The sequence below is a fragment of the Hibiscus syriacus genome, unplaced genomic scaffold (genome assembly GCF_006381635.1).
Source record: "Hibiscus syriacus cultivar Baekdansim isolate YM2019G1 unplaced genomic scaffold, ASM638163v2 tig00110383_pilon, whole genome shotgun sequence".
Taxonomy (NCBI): Eukaryota; Viridiplantae; Streptophyta; class Magnoliopsida; order Malvales; family Malvaceae; genus Hibiscus; species Hibiscus syriacus.
Genome location: NW_024062714.1, coordinates 2,424,444 through 2,440,718, shown reverse-complemented (window position 1 = coordinate 2,440,718; position 16,275 = coordinate 2,424,444). Strand labels below are relative to the sequence as shown.

Genomic DNA, 16,275 nt, shown 5'->3' with positions numbered 1-16,275 from the left:
GAAAAATACATAATAGAAAATTTCTATAATAATTCCCATTTCTAGAAAAACATATATATATTTTGTTGCTAAATATATATCCAGAATTATTCAGCAAATAATTATAGAACGAGTAAGAAAAAAATATAAATTTATTATTCTCGTAGTAATTTTAATATAATTTTTAGAATTTTTATAAAAATATAGAAAATGTTAATCATTTTATTTAAAGAGGGTATACAATATGAAATTATTATTAAAAATAATAGTTGGCCGAAATAGGTGTATGCATATAATCTAATTACTAAATATCCGAAGAACAAAACAACCCATTTTTAGTACCCAAATTTACGGCAGTTCTCTTGGGCATTCGGCGGCATCTAGTTTCTTGGTGTTAGGAGCAATTGGATTCCCAGGTAGCATTCCATCAAATTTATTTGGTTCCTTTTTCGGGATGATTTGAATTGTTTGCTCTACGCTTATAAATTTGGTATTTTTTTCATAACTATAAATTTTTCTTATCTAATTCACAGTTATTAGAAATCGAGAGTAAATGGACAACATAGTAGATTCCTTAAACAGCGCCTACCAAGAATTCGTTGCTGCGGCAGCTAATGTTCTGGAAACTAAGGAATCTTCGGCTGCCCAAAAGACGGCAGCCACTGATGCTGCTTTGGAGAATTTAAAGCAGAAATGGGAATTGTTCAGAGTCGCTTGTGATCAAGCTGAGGAGTTCGTTGAATCCATCAAACAAAGGATTGGATCTGAGTGCCTCGTCGATGAGGCCACCGGCTCGATGGCTGGGAAATCGGGCCAGCCGTCGACCGGCCTTCCCCCATAAGTGCTGTTCGTTTGGAGCAGATGAGTAAAGCTGTGCGGTGGCTTGTGATTGAGTTGCAGCATGGTTCGGGAAGTGCAGGTGGTGCTGCAGCTCATACCCACCCATCGGCTCCTTTCGATGCTAGATTCCCGGAAGATGGTGCTCAGTAGGTATCCATTGTTGTTTCTATTCTGGAACTCCAAAAGTGGCTTGGATGCTTGATACATGTCAATTTTACAATACAATTCCATGCTTGTTTCTTTATTCACCTTGAGTAGACATGTATGGTAAGTATTGAAGTTGCTTGCGGAGTGATAATAACCCATGGTTGTTTGTGTGATTATGTTGTTTTGAGTTAATTGTTGTAGAATTCTTATGCATTGCATCTATGAAATGATGTAGATTATAGTGCAAATCTGTTGGGATATTGCTTACTGGGAAGCATCCCAATTCTATGCTATGAACGCATGATCATCGCAAGTTTGATAAAATCATTTGTTTCTGCTTAAGCATCATTAGACTTCTATAATCTGCTCAAGTTAGCATCACTATATTTTGTATCTACAGTGTTCAGCTTGTCAGCCCAGAATCTTAGTCGTGCTAGCAAATGGACCTTATATCTGCATTCGTCTTTTCTCTGATTATAATATTACTGTTATTCATTGAGTGTCTAAACGCAAGTTTATGTTACTTCTATTTGGTTGGAATTGTCGTATACATGTATATGTCATGCACGGATATGTTCAATGTTTTAAGTTTTTCTATTGATTTTTGGTTCCGTGGAGGATCGTATCCATGTCCCAATTTGCATCGGAAACTGATGTTACTCGTCCATACTTTTAGCGAAAAATAATGAGGCTGAAGTAGAGCAAGGTTACATGTTAGAATGAAACAGAGTATGAGTATCTTTCTGTTAGCTGAATATATGGGCATCTTACAGGTGTGCTATGGTGCATGTTTTAACGTGCTCGGTAGTTCAAAAATGTAACTAGAGTAGATTGTCTTGCCAAACTTGTCATTGTCGAATATGTTCTTTAATAACTTGCTTTTTCAGTACTGATTTATCCTACGGTTATATTTAGCTGTTTCCTGTGTGTAAATTAGTTCTTGTAATGATACTATCAAAAACTTTCCACTTTTGTGAAGAACGTCCATGGAAGCTTCTTTTGGTTTGATGGCATGGCTCATATTTCATATTTCATACATCGGCGCAAACACGAGTTTGCTCTCACAAATCCTGTGCATTGAAACATTACCATATCTACATGTGATAATTCATGATATTGAATATATACTTCCTTGACTCATATATATCTACTACTGAAAAGCAGGGATTTCTCTATGTGTATTTGCTTTAATGATGCAGCATTTGAAGTTCTCTAGATTGTTCAAATAGACGTTTTATTTGATTAATAACTCAGGATATGAGTGGCAAAATAGGCATTAACTTGGAGATCTTTGATTTTGATTGCATATTATTAGTGATAGACATAATTAATAAGTGAGATGCTATTTATCTAGTTAATGGGTATGAATGCTAGTGTGTTGTCACTGGAAATTCTCCATCTAGTAATTAGTTTAGGGTTAATTTTTAATCTGGATGGTCCTATCCGGGTGCAAATAGCTTAATGAGCCAGGGATCTTGGGTTCAATATTGTAAATCTCTATCACTATTTCTACCTTTATCAAACCTTTTGATTGAGTTAGTGCTGGGAAAATAAATATTACTATAATGATATTTTTGTGTTTATTCTTTTTATTATTCTTTAATAAAATAATGGGTAAATTACGTACCTAAATTATCAATTTTGGTCTGTTTTAGTATCTAAACTTGCAATTTTTCATTCTTTAACTATTTTTTCACTCCTATTTTGCTCATTAGTGTTTAATTTTTTAATTTAATTATTTAACTTTCAAATTTCTCCTAATTTAATCACTCTAAATTTCAAATTTGATTTTTTATTTTAATTATAGATTAATAAAATAGTAAAAATATCATGTCAAAATATTATTAACAAAATAAGTGAGTGATCAAAACATGAGCAATTTGAAAGTTGAATTTAAATTGAAATTTTTAAAATTTTAATGACCAAAATAAGAGTGAGAAGATGATTAAGGGATAAATGATGTAATTACCAATGAAAAATAGGAGTGAGAATAATTAAGGGATAAATGATGTAATTACACATGAAAAAATATAACGTGCAAAAGTTTTGTTAAATTTTTAACGACGAGATATTAAAATAAAATATAACTTAAATTTTTAACAACGAGATATTAAAATAAAATATAAACTAAAACTTAAGTATGATTTTAGAAATTAAAAGTTTAAGTACTAAAATAGATCAAAATTGATAGTTTAGGTAATAAATGTATAATTTACCCTAAAATAATTTGGATTAGACGCATGCTTAGTAAGAATTTGCATAGATATTTTATCACTCCACTAATCATTCATTGAATAAATTTTAACAACTTTTTGCATTAAATATTTTTTTGGGGGTAAACTACTTAAATGACCACCCAACTATGGGATTAGTGTCAATATGACTTATATTTTTAAAATTGAGTTAATATGACCACTTCACTATTTAATTGGGTCTAATACAGTCACTTGTTGTTAACATTTAATGAAATTGATTATGTGACAGTTAACAAAAATAGTATGATTACATATTTGATCCTCAATATTTGTACATTCAATCAATTTGGTCTTAATTTTAATTTATTTATAAATTAATCATCCAATCAAGAGGTGATATGTGTTAACATATGATAATGACAGATGTTACATTTGTCACATTTGACACGTGTAAACTCTTGATTTGAGATTTCTTTTATAAATTATACTCCCTCTATCCCATAAAATATGTCTATTATTGATTTTTTTTGTCAATTTTTTTATAAATTTGACTATTTATTTTTAAAAAAAATTATTATTGATAAAATTATATAAAAATATATTTTAAAAATCTTCAATCAAATAGTTTTCAAATATATATTTTACAAAATTTAATCATTGTAAAATATTTAAAATAATCATGGTCAAAGTTTAAAATTTTGATCAATAAAAGATATTTTTTATGGGACAGACTGCACGATATTAGCCTAATTTTGTTTGTAGGTAATCTAAGAAATGTATAATGCTAAAATTAATCCCAATCATTACTAGAATGGTCATTTTAGATTTTTTGAGCATTTTAGCCTTTAATATTTTATTTTAAGATAAAAAAGATTATATTTTAAAGCGTTAACCAATTGTTAATTAATGATTTTCATCCACTGAGGGACTTTTTAACTTAGAAATAGCTATTGGGAATAAAATGCTCTAAAAAAAATAAGGGTAAAAATGATTATTTTGATAAACATTAGGGATAATTTTGATAGTATGTTTAGGGATAGACATTGGACGCGGATTTAAAGGGTTTTGACTCGATCCAAACTAATAGGGTCGAGTTTTTTTAAATTCGAGTTCGAATTGAATCAAATCAGATTTTATATATAATATGTTTGGGTTCTGGTCCAGGTCGAGTTTAGGGTCAAAATAACCCTACCTGACTCGACCCGGGTACTTTTAAATTTAATATACGTTTTTTCATGTTAGCTATCTGACACAATATCACTAAAGTAACCCTACCCTACCCTACCCTATTATGTGCAGACATGCATTGTACCTAGTCCCTGGCTCCCTGCTCACTCACATTTTCGGATTTTCCCTCCCATTTCACTTTACCTTCTCCAAAGCTCCGAACTACTCTTTGACGAACTGGTCTCTAAGTATTTCTAACTTTTTTTTTTTATAGAAATTCCACTCTTTTATAATTTTAATTCATCTTTAGTTATCACTAACTAAAATTTGAGTCTGGTCGGGTTGGATCGAGTTTCTCGTCTATGAATCAGGTCGGGTTCGGGTCGAGTGAAATTTCTTTTCCTTCTGGGTCGGGTTGAATTTGGGTGGAGAAATTAATTTTTCGGGTCAGGTCGGGTGGGTCGAAAATCCAACCCGACCCAACCAACCCATGCCCATCCCTAATTATGCTTCTAAAAAATTGAAAATTGTTTCTTTGATTGTTTAAAGAGAGAATCATGGCATGAATCAAGCGACCTCAATTGGTTAAGGTGTATGTTATTATCTTTTGATGTCTTTTTTTATTAGTTTAGAATAAGTAGAATACAATATATGTTCACCGATGATTCTCTACCCCATTTAATATTAAGTGTTCAGACTCCTGACATTTCTAGTACTCGAACCCGAATATTAAACAATAACAATAATTTTTTTATCATCAAAATTTGTAATATATATATGAAAACAGATTCATGTCGTATGTGTAAGTTGGGGCTATTATTTTGGGTAAACTACTATTTACAATCCAATTATTTTTTGATTTCGTTTTATTTATCTAATTATTTTTTTAAAATTATACTTATTGATATGTTCTGGTTTTATTTTAGTCATATGTCGTTAAAAAAGAACTTCTGACGTAATATTTTTTTTTTTTTTTAATGATGATATATACCTTATGGTGATGTGTCAACATAACCATTATTTTTTAACGACAGAAAACTAAAATAAAATAAAACATAACTTTAAAATTGATTATAAAAAATAATTAAGTGACAAAAAAAAATAGCAGAAATATCTGAAAGATTTAATATGTAATTTACCAATTTGTTTTCTCTATCTTAGTAATGACGATTTTGATAATACAACACAGGTGAGGACTGAGGACGGTGCCATCCAGTATTTGTTTCTTCCCAGAAACATAACAGATCTATCTCCGTCGCATACCTTGATCCAATCCCTTTTCACCCTTTTCCCTTGTTCTCACTTTGATTTCTTCTCTGTACAATTTCATCCATACCAGTGCTACCAGTGCTCTTTTCCTTTATCACTTTCATGGCGATCGGTGCATGACTGCATGGTAATGGCTAAGCCTTTTTTCTTCATTTTTTACCTTTCCTTTTCTCACTTTGGCTTTTTTTTTCATATGCTCTATGTCAATGTTTCAAAAATAACCTAATTGTTAGTAAAACTGAACCCCAGGAATTGTTGCTCCGATATGTACCCTTGTTTTTCTATTCCTTATCGGTTATCACTTGACAAGAATATATTCAAACTCTTTTAGCTTTTTTTGGGTAAAATTTCATGACAAAGACACGGCATGGCTTTTGATAAAACCAATCAACAAACACTTTATCGGTCAATGATCTATTCATTTACACCCGGGAGGAAAACTCCATTCGATTCCCGGGTGTAAATGAATAGATCATTGACCGATAAAGTGTTTGTTGATTGGTTTTATCAAAAGCCATGCCGTGTCTTTGTCATGAAATTTGACCCATGTCAAGAAGCAGCTTCAACAAAATTAGGGCATCAAAAAGATTATGTAAACTTGGTGTTTATTGCCTTTAGGATCCTGATCTGCGATCACTTGTAAGTCAATATGACCATTTTTTTCATGCAAGTTAAACATGCACGCTTACCACTTGAATTTTGAGAATATGGAAGTTTTTAACTAGAAAGGTGAAAACATGTAGCAGTATCCTTCTTGTTATTTGTTTGTCTTAGTCCAAGTTGTTCAAAGGCACTGAGACTTTATGTTGCATTGATACAATACAGGGACAGGACGGGACTAGACGAGAAATTACAATTTTCAAAATTACATGGTACAAGTACAGTAAGTGTGCAGTTCTTAAACTATCTTACCCATGCCACTTATAAACCTTTAATCAATACCACCAAAAAATAATCCAAATAGTCTTTCATCAAAGAAGGTTACATAAGATCAAACTTTAATCTCACCCTATCAGTCTAAGCTTCTCATTCAAAACGTTTAAGCAGATTTATCATTATATATTCATTCAAAGTCCTGCTAGTACTTGCAATTAGTGTCCGTCTCTTGAGAATTAAAAAATTTGTGCTCAACTTGGTCCATAATACATTTTACAGAAGAGAAAAACAACTTACTATGCTACTCTACCCAACAAGTAATATCAGAATTGCAGTCACTTGCAGTTTTTCTTGCCCTCTCCAATCGTCGCACGTCACTCAGAAAATAGAGATTTAGTTATCTCTGGACAGGAACAACTTAGTTTTCATTTCAGGTTAGTCTATTTTAAGCTAAATCTAAAAAACAATCATAGATACGATGTGTGAAGATCAAATGTTGTTTCCGATATGTCCCTGAAACCTCTCCAATGTACCCAACTAATTCCTGACGTACCCCTTCGACATGGGACGTCCCCAACACGTATCTAACTCGTCCCCGTCACAGGGATGTATTGGATACTTGAAACGGAATTGGGTTGCCGTACCCTGCTTCACAGTTGAAACTTGAAATCCAAATCTTTGGCTGTAGCGTTAGTTATTTGTTGTTGAAATATAAATATGTTAAGCCACTGTACATTTACTGGACAGTAGTTGCCAAATTTCTACATCGTTCTTGAGTTTAATTTTTATACTCCCATATCACCATGAACTACTTTAGTTGTTTTGTACTTTTAGTTTTGTTCATTTTTATTTTAAATAGGTTTTGATGGCTGCTATGTGAAACTTGATGTAACTGGTTAATTGGGCCTTTGTAGAGGAGAATGAGGTCTTATGGAGCATCAAAGCTGATTTTTGTTGTTGGCATATCTGTCTAAATTTTTGGGTTCAATGGTTTATTTATGACATTGAAACACATATTGACCTTGCAGTTTTTATGGAACTATTGATCTTCTAACTGAAGGCGAGCGCATACTAGCTTTTGCTAAAATTTTAATAATGTTTTACCTTGCTAGTCAAAGTATAAACCAGCTGGTTGCAGTCTTTGATATTTGCCAAATAGCTCAAGCTTATGTTGGTTGAATGTTTCACTGGTAGTTTATTAATAAAACATTTCCAATAACAGAATAAGGATTTCTGTGCATGCAACCAAGGTTATTTCTTTTCTCTAATCATTGTCTTTTTGATGTGTTGTGTGACCTAAGATCATAAAGTAATACATGTTATTAATAAATTACTAGGCACTCTTTTCTTCCTTCCTATGTCCTTCATGTTATTGTAGTAACATGGAGGTTAATAAGGGGGTTTTTAATGAGGCCTACCCTATTTCTATCAAAAAATAAAGTAATACATGTTTTCTGTGGTTTAGTAGAGAAAATTAGTTCTTGTTAATAGGAGCAGTAGAAGAACACTTTCCATAATTAGTTACTTTAGGTCCTTAAAATGTCATTGGACAACTCTGTTAGCTAAGACATGTACTGTATAACTTGAATGCTTCCAAGCCTCAATCATGTACCTTGGTGTTCTATATGATCTTTTACTTGTGCCCATTGTCTTCTTATTTCCTTTTGTCACAGAAGAATTTTTAATACCCTTATGCTTCAAAAGTGACGAGTTTAAAATCTCTGGCTGTCATTGGAACTTGCATGTTTGTTTTAGTTAAAAGTTTTGCTTATTTATGTATTCAGAGTGCTACTTGCCTTTAGATATTGTTGAGTTTGGGCTACATTCTCTGAATGACACAAGATACAAAGGGTATATAATAAGATTGCTCCTATTAAACATGCATGCTAATCTATCTGTTCATTTTATTTCCCACTGCAATCGAAAAGGCAAGACGAATCTCATAGTTGCTTTATTCCATAACACAAAAGTAGTGCTACTGCATTTTGCAGCAGTAAGTTCCGTTGAGCACAATAAGTTCACCAGGCAGCTGAGTTACATCATACACAAATAGTGCATTCTAATTATTTTGTGCTGATATCACATAACTTGTTTATCTGTTCATTTTACAACAATTCTAAAGTGCTCTCTGCCTCACTTCCTCTCCATTAAACATTTCAAATGAAAACATTTTCATATGCTGGAATACGGAAGCTCACTGGTAGAAACTTTTTCTTAACCATGGACAAGTTGTTGATAGGTACTGATGATGCACACCCATGGTTGTCCGACACGTTTGCTAATGCAGTTGTAATCTGTTTTTTTTCCAGAAAAATATTTTAGATTAAGCTTGAAATAGTTTGCTTTCTTGGTTTTGTTTGCTATAGATTTTAAAATAGTATTGAGTAGAAGAACTACCCCAAGTCCATTGATTTTTCAGCTTCATCATTCATGGGAGGCTGGGGCTGACTTAATTGCAGAATAACAGATGTGTACAAATCATTTTTATTGTTCAAAGTATGCTTTGGGCTGGAGCTTCTGCCAGCTTCATTTGCATCCCTTGTTCCGTAAACCTGAGACCCAACATTCTTCTAGTTAAGAGTATTGGGGGGAAACTTTTCACTTGCTTAAATTTCAAGATTATTTTTTGATTACTATTTTACTGGTAAGACTTGGTGGTACTAGTTTTAAAAACTTCAAAAAAAAAAAATCAATGTAAAAGGAGGAAGTATAAAGTGAATGAGGGATATCCAATTACTTGGTTAAGTACCTTCTTCCGAAGTTCAGTATTTTCTTGCTGCATGAGGTTAAATTTGTTATGCAGTTCTAGATTCTCCTGATGAATGAGGTTTACTTTGTTATGCTGTTCTAGATTCTCCTGCTGAATGAGGTGTCCCTGCAATTTATTAAATTGAAGTTACTCAACCAAAAGATATATATTGATATAAATCTATAAGGAAAAAAAACTTTGGAAGAAACCTTGTGGTTTAGCTGTTTGATCTCGTCTGTAAGTAGTTGGCCCTAGAAGGAAAAATAACATAACAACAGTTGCAGTAAATACATGTCAAATGAGATGGAAAAATCTATAGTTGTCATGCCTTTTTTGTGCGGATAGCTTTCAAACTCATTTCAAGTTGGTTTTCCAGGTTCTGTAGATCTTTGACAGCCAAAGCAGATAGTTCTTCTCTCATCAATTTCCTGCAACACATCACACTCAAATGGTAATTAAGTTATACTTTGTGTGATATTATTGATTCTAAATTGTAGAGAAGACTTCATATTTAGAAGTTGGTCCTACTAGGATCCTAATGCCCCATTAGTCATATTATAGAAACTTCTTAAATAGGTGAGTTTAGAAGATAATAGGTTATAATGTGTAAAACAGAAAAGATTTTTTGATTAATTTTTTTGTTATTGATATGGGATTCTTTAAAGATATTAAAAACTAAGCTCAAAAAGTTGTAGTGCACCTCCCTTGTTCGATTCAAAAAAATTTGTATAACATAACAGAAGTAGAAGAATAAATAATCAGTAGAGAAAAGAAGAAAGACAAGCAACTTCTGAAGAAGATTTCGATTGGAACATCTTTTTCTTCTTTCAAGTGAAAATTTGCCTTGTTTGGATTTTGATAGTTTGTGATTATGGTAGTGTTTTTTTTTTTTGTTTAGTAGTTAAAATTTGTATACAATAAATTTATTTGGTATATGTAGAGAAATAACCAACATATTTTAAAATCAAAAAAATATATATTGTCAATTTTTGAAGGGGATAATTTTTTGATTATATATAACTATACTTATTAAGCTTCCAACACGTATTTTATGTAGGAAAAATAACAATATTGGTTGTAAAGGAGAGTTTGCTTTTAGCATTTGTTATAATGTGTCCCCATTGAAAATAAACCCTAGATTTATCCTTATTTAACCTATACTTATCTTTAAGCAAGGTAAGCAGAATTGTTCGTTGAAACTTAATTCTAAGAAAAACATAGTAATTTGCTACTACCAAAAACTTAGTTCTAAGTAAGGTAAGCATTAATTATGTATTTCTTAGCAAATTTATGAAGATAAAAAGTATTATACCATGTAAAAAACTAGCTAAGTGCATTGAATTTATAAGTTCAAATATTTCTCTGGTGTATTAGCAATGAAACAGTGGATGTTTTCAGTACCTGTGATGTTCTTGCAAGTATTGTAGTTGTTGTCTCAAGCTTGCCGCCTCCGTTTGCCAAAACTATTCAAGTACAATTCAATTATTAAATAATCAAGACATTCTTGGATGTGATGTATGGTACTGTGAACTAGTGATGTAAATATTGAAGTACATGTCAAAGAACAATGTCAGTTTTGAGTAACTGGCCTTAGTTATATAGGCTCAACTTGTTTTGTTATTGGATTCACATAGCAACTAGGTTAAATTTAAGTGGCCTAATACTCATTTTCAGCATAATTTTGTTTTTCAATTTCCACTTATTTTGGCTCAAATTATAGTGCTAGCTTGATTCTTCTTTCATGCTAATAAAGTTGAAATGTTGAATAGAGTTCAGGTATGGAAAAAAAATTGATGTATAGACTGAAAGCATCTTAAACAACCAAGTATTTTAAATTTGACCCCTGTTGGAGGAAAGAATGCAACGGAAAGAATGCAAACGACAGAGAAAAATGAGCAGTGGATGAGGGAAGAAAAGGAAGGAAACTCGAGTTTTTCCCTTTTTTGGTAGAGGACATGGTAAAGGAAGGAAAAGTAAAGTTAATAAATTTCTAGAACTCTTGTTCAGACATTTTTGTTCCAACCTTCAATTCTCATTCATGTGCATGTAGTGGCCTTTTGTGACATTTGAATAATAATGCCTCCCCCTTTCATTTGTTGGTTTTTTGACTCTTTCTAACAATAACTTTTCTCTATGATTTCGTAGGTGAATATGAATATCGACAATGATAAACTTTTTATTATTGAGAGCTTCACCACTCACAAGTACTTCAGTTAGAAATCAATCTTACACTTCGGTTTGGACTTGTTTTCCCAATCACTACCCAAGTGTGCTACTCAATACAATTTCCTTTTCTCCACATTAGCTTGTTAACCGTTTTAAGGAAGACATTTGATGGTTAATGATATTTAGATTTTAAGTGCTCAATCTTCCAACACGCCTAAATCTTGGACAGTCCATAGATTCCATAGATGCATGATACATCATAAAGCAAAATGCTTACAAGTTATTGTTGCGGATTACGATTGTCAGATAAAGCAAAATCGTAATTAATAATTTGAGAAAATAACAATGAAGATAAAAGAGGTACAAATTTTACGTAGAAAACCCCTAAATAATATATGGTGAAAACCACAAACAAATGTAGAAGAATTTCACTATGAGAAAATAAGAATTAGAACTTCTCTCGATCTAACAAGGAGAAAACAATGACAATTCCCTCTTGATAAAAAGAAGAAAATAACTCTTACGAAAATTCTCTAATTTCTTTAGTAATGGAAGAAAGTTGGAATGATTTGGGATGGTTTTGAATGGCAAAGGGCTAAGCTATTTTTAGTTGAAGCTTAGAGACTAATCTTGTAAATAGCTTAAAGTTTAGGGAATAAATGAATAATTTTCTCTTGCCCATTTTTCAACCAAATAAGTAGTAATTTTTAGAGAAAAAAATTCCATAGCAATTCGGTGCATTAATGCACCGAAATTGCCATTTTTTACCTTTAACAATTTTTCACTTGAAGATTTGTTCTTTCTACCTTGTACCATTCATGTTGCTTACGTCTCTAACAAGTCACTAGAGGATCGACACTAAATAAATTTATCAACATTGATCGCCTTTTTCGTTAAATCTGTTATGTTATCTTTAGGATGAATTTTCTACATATCTATCAGCCTTTCGGCCACCTTTTCACGAATGAAATGATAATAAACTCGTATGTGTTTTGTCGTTGAATGAAATGTTGGATTCCTGCAAGGCGCTCAGACTGTCACAAAACAAAGAGACATACTCTTGATTTTGCTCGAGCTCCTCCAATAGCATTTTCAACCAAATTGCTTCTTTATTGACTTGTGTAGCTACTATATATTCTGCCTCTGTTGTTTACGTAGCCACAACTAGCTGCAGTTTTGAAACCCAGCTTACAGCTCCACCAGAAACTTTAAACACATATCATGTATGATATGTAATAAATTTGTTTTTATCTAAATCCCCTACATAATCAGAATCAACATACACATTGATAAGAAAAGTTGATCCTTTATAACATAATGCAACATTTGAAGTCCCTTTGATGTATCTCAGGATCCTCTTTATTGCGTTCCAACACTTTGTCTGGATTCTCCATGTACCAACTAATCACTCTCATTACTTGTGCAATGTCTGGTCTTGTGCATATCATAGCGAACATTAAACTTCCTACTGTTGATGCATACGGTACTCGAGACATCTCCATCCTCTATTTTTCACTATTAGGACTTGTACTAGAGGATAATTTGAAATTAATAGGAAGAAGGGTAAAATTGACTTACAATCTTGCATATTGAATCGAGACAATATCTTCTTCAAGTAATTCTTTTGTGAAAGTCAAATCTTCCTATTATTTCTATATCGATGAATTTACATCCCTGGAATCTTGTTTGCTGATCCCTAGTCCTTCATTTCAAATTCCCTAGCCTGTTGTGCCTTCAAATATTCAATGTGATCTTTGTTGGGCCCTGTAACCAACATGTCATCCACATACAACAACAATATAACAAAATCGTTATCACCAAACCTATTGAAATAAGCACAAATGTCTGCATTAAGTTTGTTGTATCCAATGTACATAATGAAGGAATCAAATCTCTTATACCAACACCTCGACGTCTGTTTTAGACCGTATAGAAATTTTTTCAACTTGCAAACTAAGTTCTTTTTTTTTCAAAACCTTCAGGTTGGAGCATGTAAATCTATTCTTCAAGATCTCCATGAAGAAAAATTGTTTTAACATATAGTTGTTTTAGATGTAAGTTCAATGTAGCACACATTGTCAAGACTACTCGAACTGTTGTTAGTCGAACAAAATGAGAAAAGATTTTATTGAAATCAATACCTTCTTTTTGAGCATATCTTTTAACCACCAGTCTTGCACGATACCTCTCTACTTGGTCGTCACTATTTTGTTTGATTTTGAAGACTCATTTGTTACCAATTGGTTTTCTTCCTTGTGGTAGTGACACAAAGTCCCATGTATTATTTTTATAAAATGGATTCAATTTCTTCTTGCATCTTCATCATCCACTGTGAAACGTTTAGGTTGTTTATTGTCTTTTGAAATGTTGATGGCTCACCATCTTCTGTTAAAAGGTAGTACGCAATATTACCCTCTATAACATAATCTAAGTGCCAATTGGGACTTCTTTTTATACAATTTGATTGATGAGTTGTTGGATTTCATAACTCTCTAGTTCTTGTTCATCATATGTTGGTTTTGTTTTATAAGAATCTCATTATTCAAACTCTTTCTCCACGTGTATATGTGCAATCTCTTGCTTTTCAGTGTTATCATCATCTTTTTTGGTAGTTATCTTCTACAAAGATAACATCTCTGCTAATAATCATTTTGCAGACAGTTGGTCTCACAAGTGATATCCCTTTACTCCATCAACATAACCCAAGTATTTACATTCTTTGGATTTTGGATTAAACTTTGAAATTTCTTGGGCATTGTACATCACGTACACAATACATCCAAATAATCAACTGGTTTACCAGTCAACATCTTCATTGGTGTCTTCAGCTCTATAGCAGTTGACGGAGCCCGATTCACCAAACAACAGGCAATATTGATTGTTTCTACCCAAAATAATTTTTCTAGGCCTATAGCCCTTAACATTGCTCTTGTTCTTTCCAACAAGGTTTTGTTCATCCGCTCTGCTACTCCATCTTGTTGAGGACTGTTTGTTACTGTGAACTGCCTTTTGAAGCCATATTTCCTACAAAATTCATCAAATTATTCACTTGTGTATTCTTCTCCATTATCTATTCTAAAACACTTGATTTTATTTCTTGAATCAACTTCCACCTGCGCTTTGAAGGCTTCGAAAGTTGATAAAATATTTGATTTCTTCTTAATAGGATACACCAATCATCTCTTGGAATAGTTATCAATAAATGAGACATAATTTTTCTCTACTTAAAGATGTAATTGGTGCTTGCAATACGTCAGAATGAACCAATTCTAAAATAATCTTGCTCTAGAATTTAATTTGGCTGAATTTTGATCGATGTTGTTTGCTTGTTATACAATGCTCACAGAAATGAAGTGATACATTTGTTAAGCATGAAAGTAGCTTTTGCTCCATAAGGATTTTCATTCCTTGTTCTGACATGTGTCCAAGTTTTTGATGCCATAGCATTGCAGAATCTGAACTACATCAGGTAACAGAGGCTTCTGCTTCTAGCAAAGTCTCTCCCTTCAACATGTATATGTTTGTTGCTATCTTTTCGCCTATCATCACCACAAGTGTTCCATGGAACAACTTCATGATTCCTTTCTGTGTTTCAATCTTGCATGCATTATTATCCAACAATCTATAGGATAATAAATTTTTCTTCAAGCCTTTCATGTGTTGCACATCTCAAACAACTTTAATGGTTCTGTCATACATCTTCAATTTGATGGTTTCAACGCCAACAATCTTCAAGGCATGATCATTGCAACTATACACAAATCCCCATGAGATAAGTCTATAACTTGTTTTTAAAAGGCGCGCCTAGGCGTGAGGCGTAACCAGGCACTGAAGATGGCGTCCGTCTGGGATGAGATGAGGCGAGATACAACAGGTACACGCCTTTGGGCTTTGGGCACAACACCTTTGTGTTTTTCAAATTTTTTTAAAAGATATAAATAGGAAGTAGAACAGATTAAAGAAGAAAGAAGAAGATAAAAAAATTGTAATAGTAAAAAAGAAAGAAGATGGTTGAAGAAGACAAGAAAACTCTTTCTTTTATCATAATTTTTCATTTCTTAACCCTAATATTTGACCTATTAACAAGCCCAACCCTATAACCCAGATGTACAGTCCAACTCTAATATTTATTTATTTATTTATTTATTTATAACAAACCCTTATAACTTCTTCCACCCTTTGTCTGCTTTTAACCCAAAGTATATGTTTTTTTAGAAATTTAATTATTTAATAAATATATAATTAATTTTAATTTTTAAAACAATAATATATTAAATTAAATATTAATTACTTAATAAATTTTATTAAATTTAAAATTATTTTTTATAATAATTACAAATTTTAAATTGATAATAAAATAAATTTGTATCATTTAAAAACAAATGAAATAATAGTTTTAAATAATAAAAACATTAAGTATAAATCAATAACAATGTAGATTTTGGTGAAAGGGGATTAAAATATGTTTATAAAAAAAATAAAATAATAGTTTTAAATATTACAAACTTTAAGTATGAATCAATACATTGTAGACAAGTATTTTAGGAGTTAATCGGTGGGTAATGAGTATAAATATACTCATACAATTAATTTATAAACTTTTTAGCATAAATATGTTTATAATATTGTTTTAAGTATAAAATATGTTCCATAACTTATTTATAGGGTTTTTAGTATAAAAGTGCGCCTCGCCTACGAAAGGCGCGTGCCTGCGCCTAGGCTCCTGGGACCTTTTGCGCCTAGGTGCGCCTTGCGTCTTCCAAAACCAAGGTTCATAATGATGAAACCATTCTCCTCTTGAGGTCATGCGACATGTTGCTTTCGAATCAATAAGGCATATATATGCAAATCTCTTTCTTCTTTCTATAGTGGATGACGCTTCACAAC

At 32.1% G+C, this 16,275-nt stretch overlaps 1 protein-coding gene and 1 pseudogene across 1 annotated transcript in view; one reads left to right on the top strand and one right to left on the bottom strand.

The window, feature by feature from the left end:
* The first annotated feature begins 294 nt into the window (after positions 1–294).
* Positions 295–14,752, top strand: LOC120121849 (annotated as a pseudogene).
* The window catches only part of LOC120121848 (MADS-box transcription factor 23-like), a 42,784-nt gene continuing 34,988 nt past the window's right edge, over positions 8,480–16,275 (bottom strand). The window contains exons 4-9 of the mRNA XM_039141146.1: positions 10,624–10,685; positions 9,551–9,650; positions 9,432–9,473; positions 9,223–9,348; positions 8,871–9,025; positions 8,480–8,767 (exon numbers count right to left, since the gene is read on the bottom strand). Coding sequence (XP_038997077.1) covers positions 8,752–8,767; positions 8,871–9,025; positions 9,223–9,348; positions 9,432–9,473; positions 9,551–9,650; positions 10,624–10,685 — 501 coding nt within the window. The 3' untranslated portion in view covers positions 8,480–8,751. The remainder of the gene's footprint in view (positions 8,768–8,870; positions 9,026–9,222; positions 9,349–9,431; positions 9,474–9,550; positions 9,651–10,623; positions 10,686–16,275) is intronic.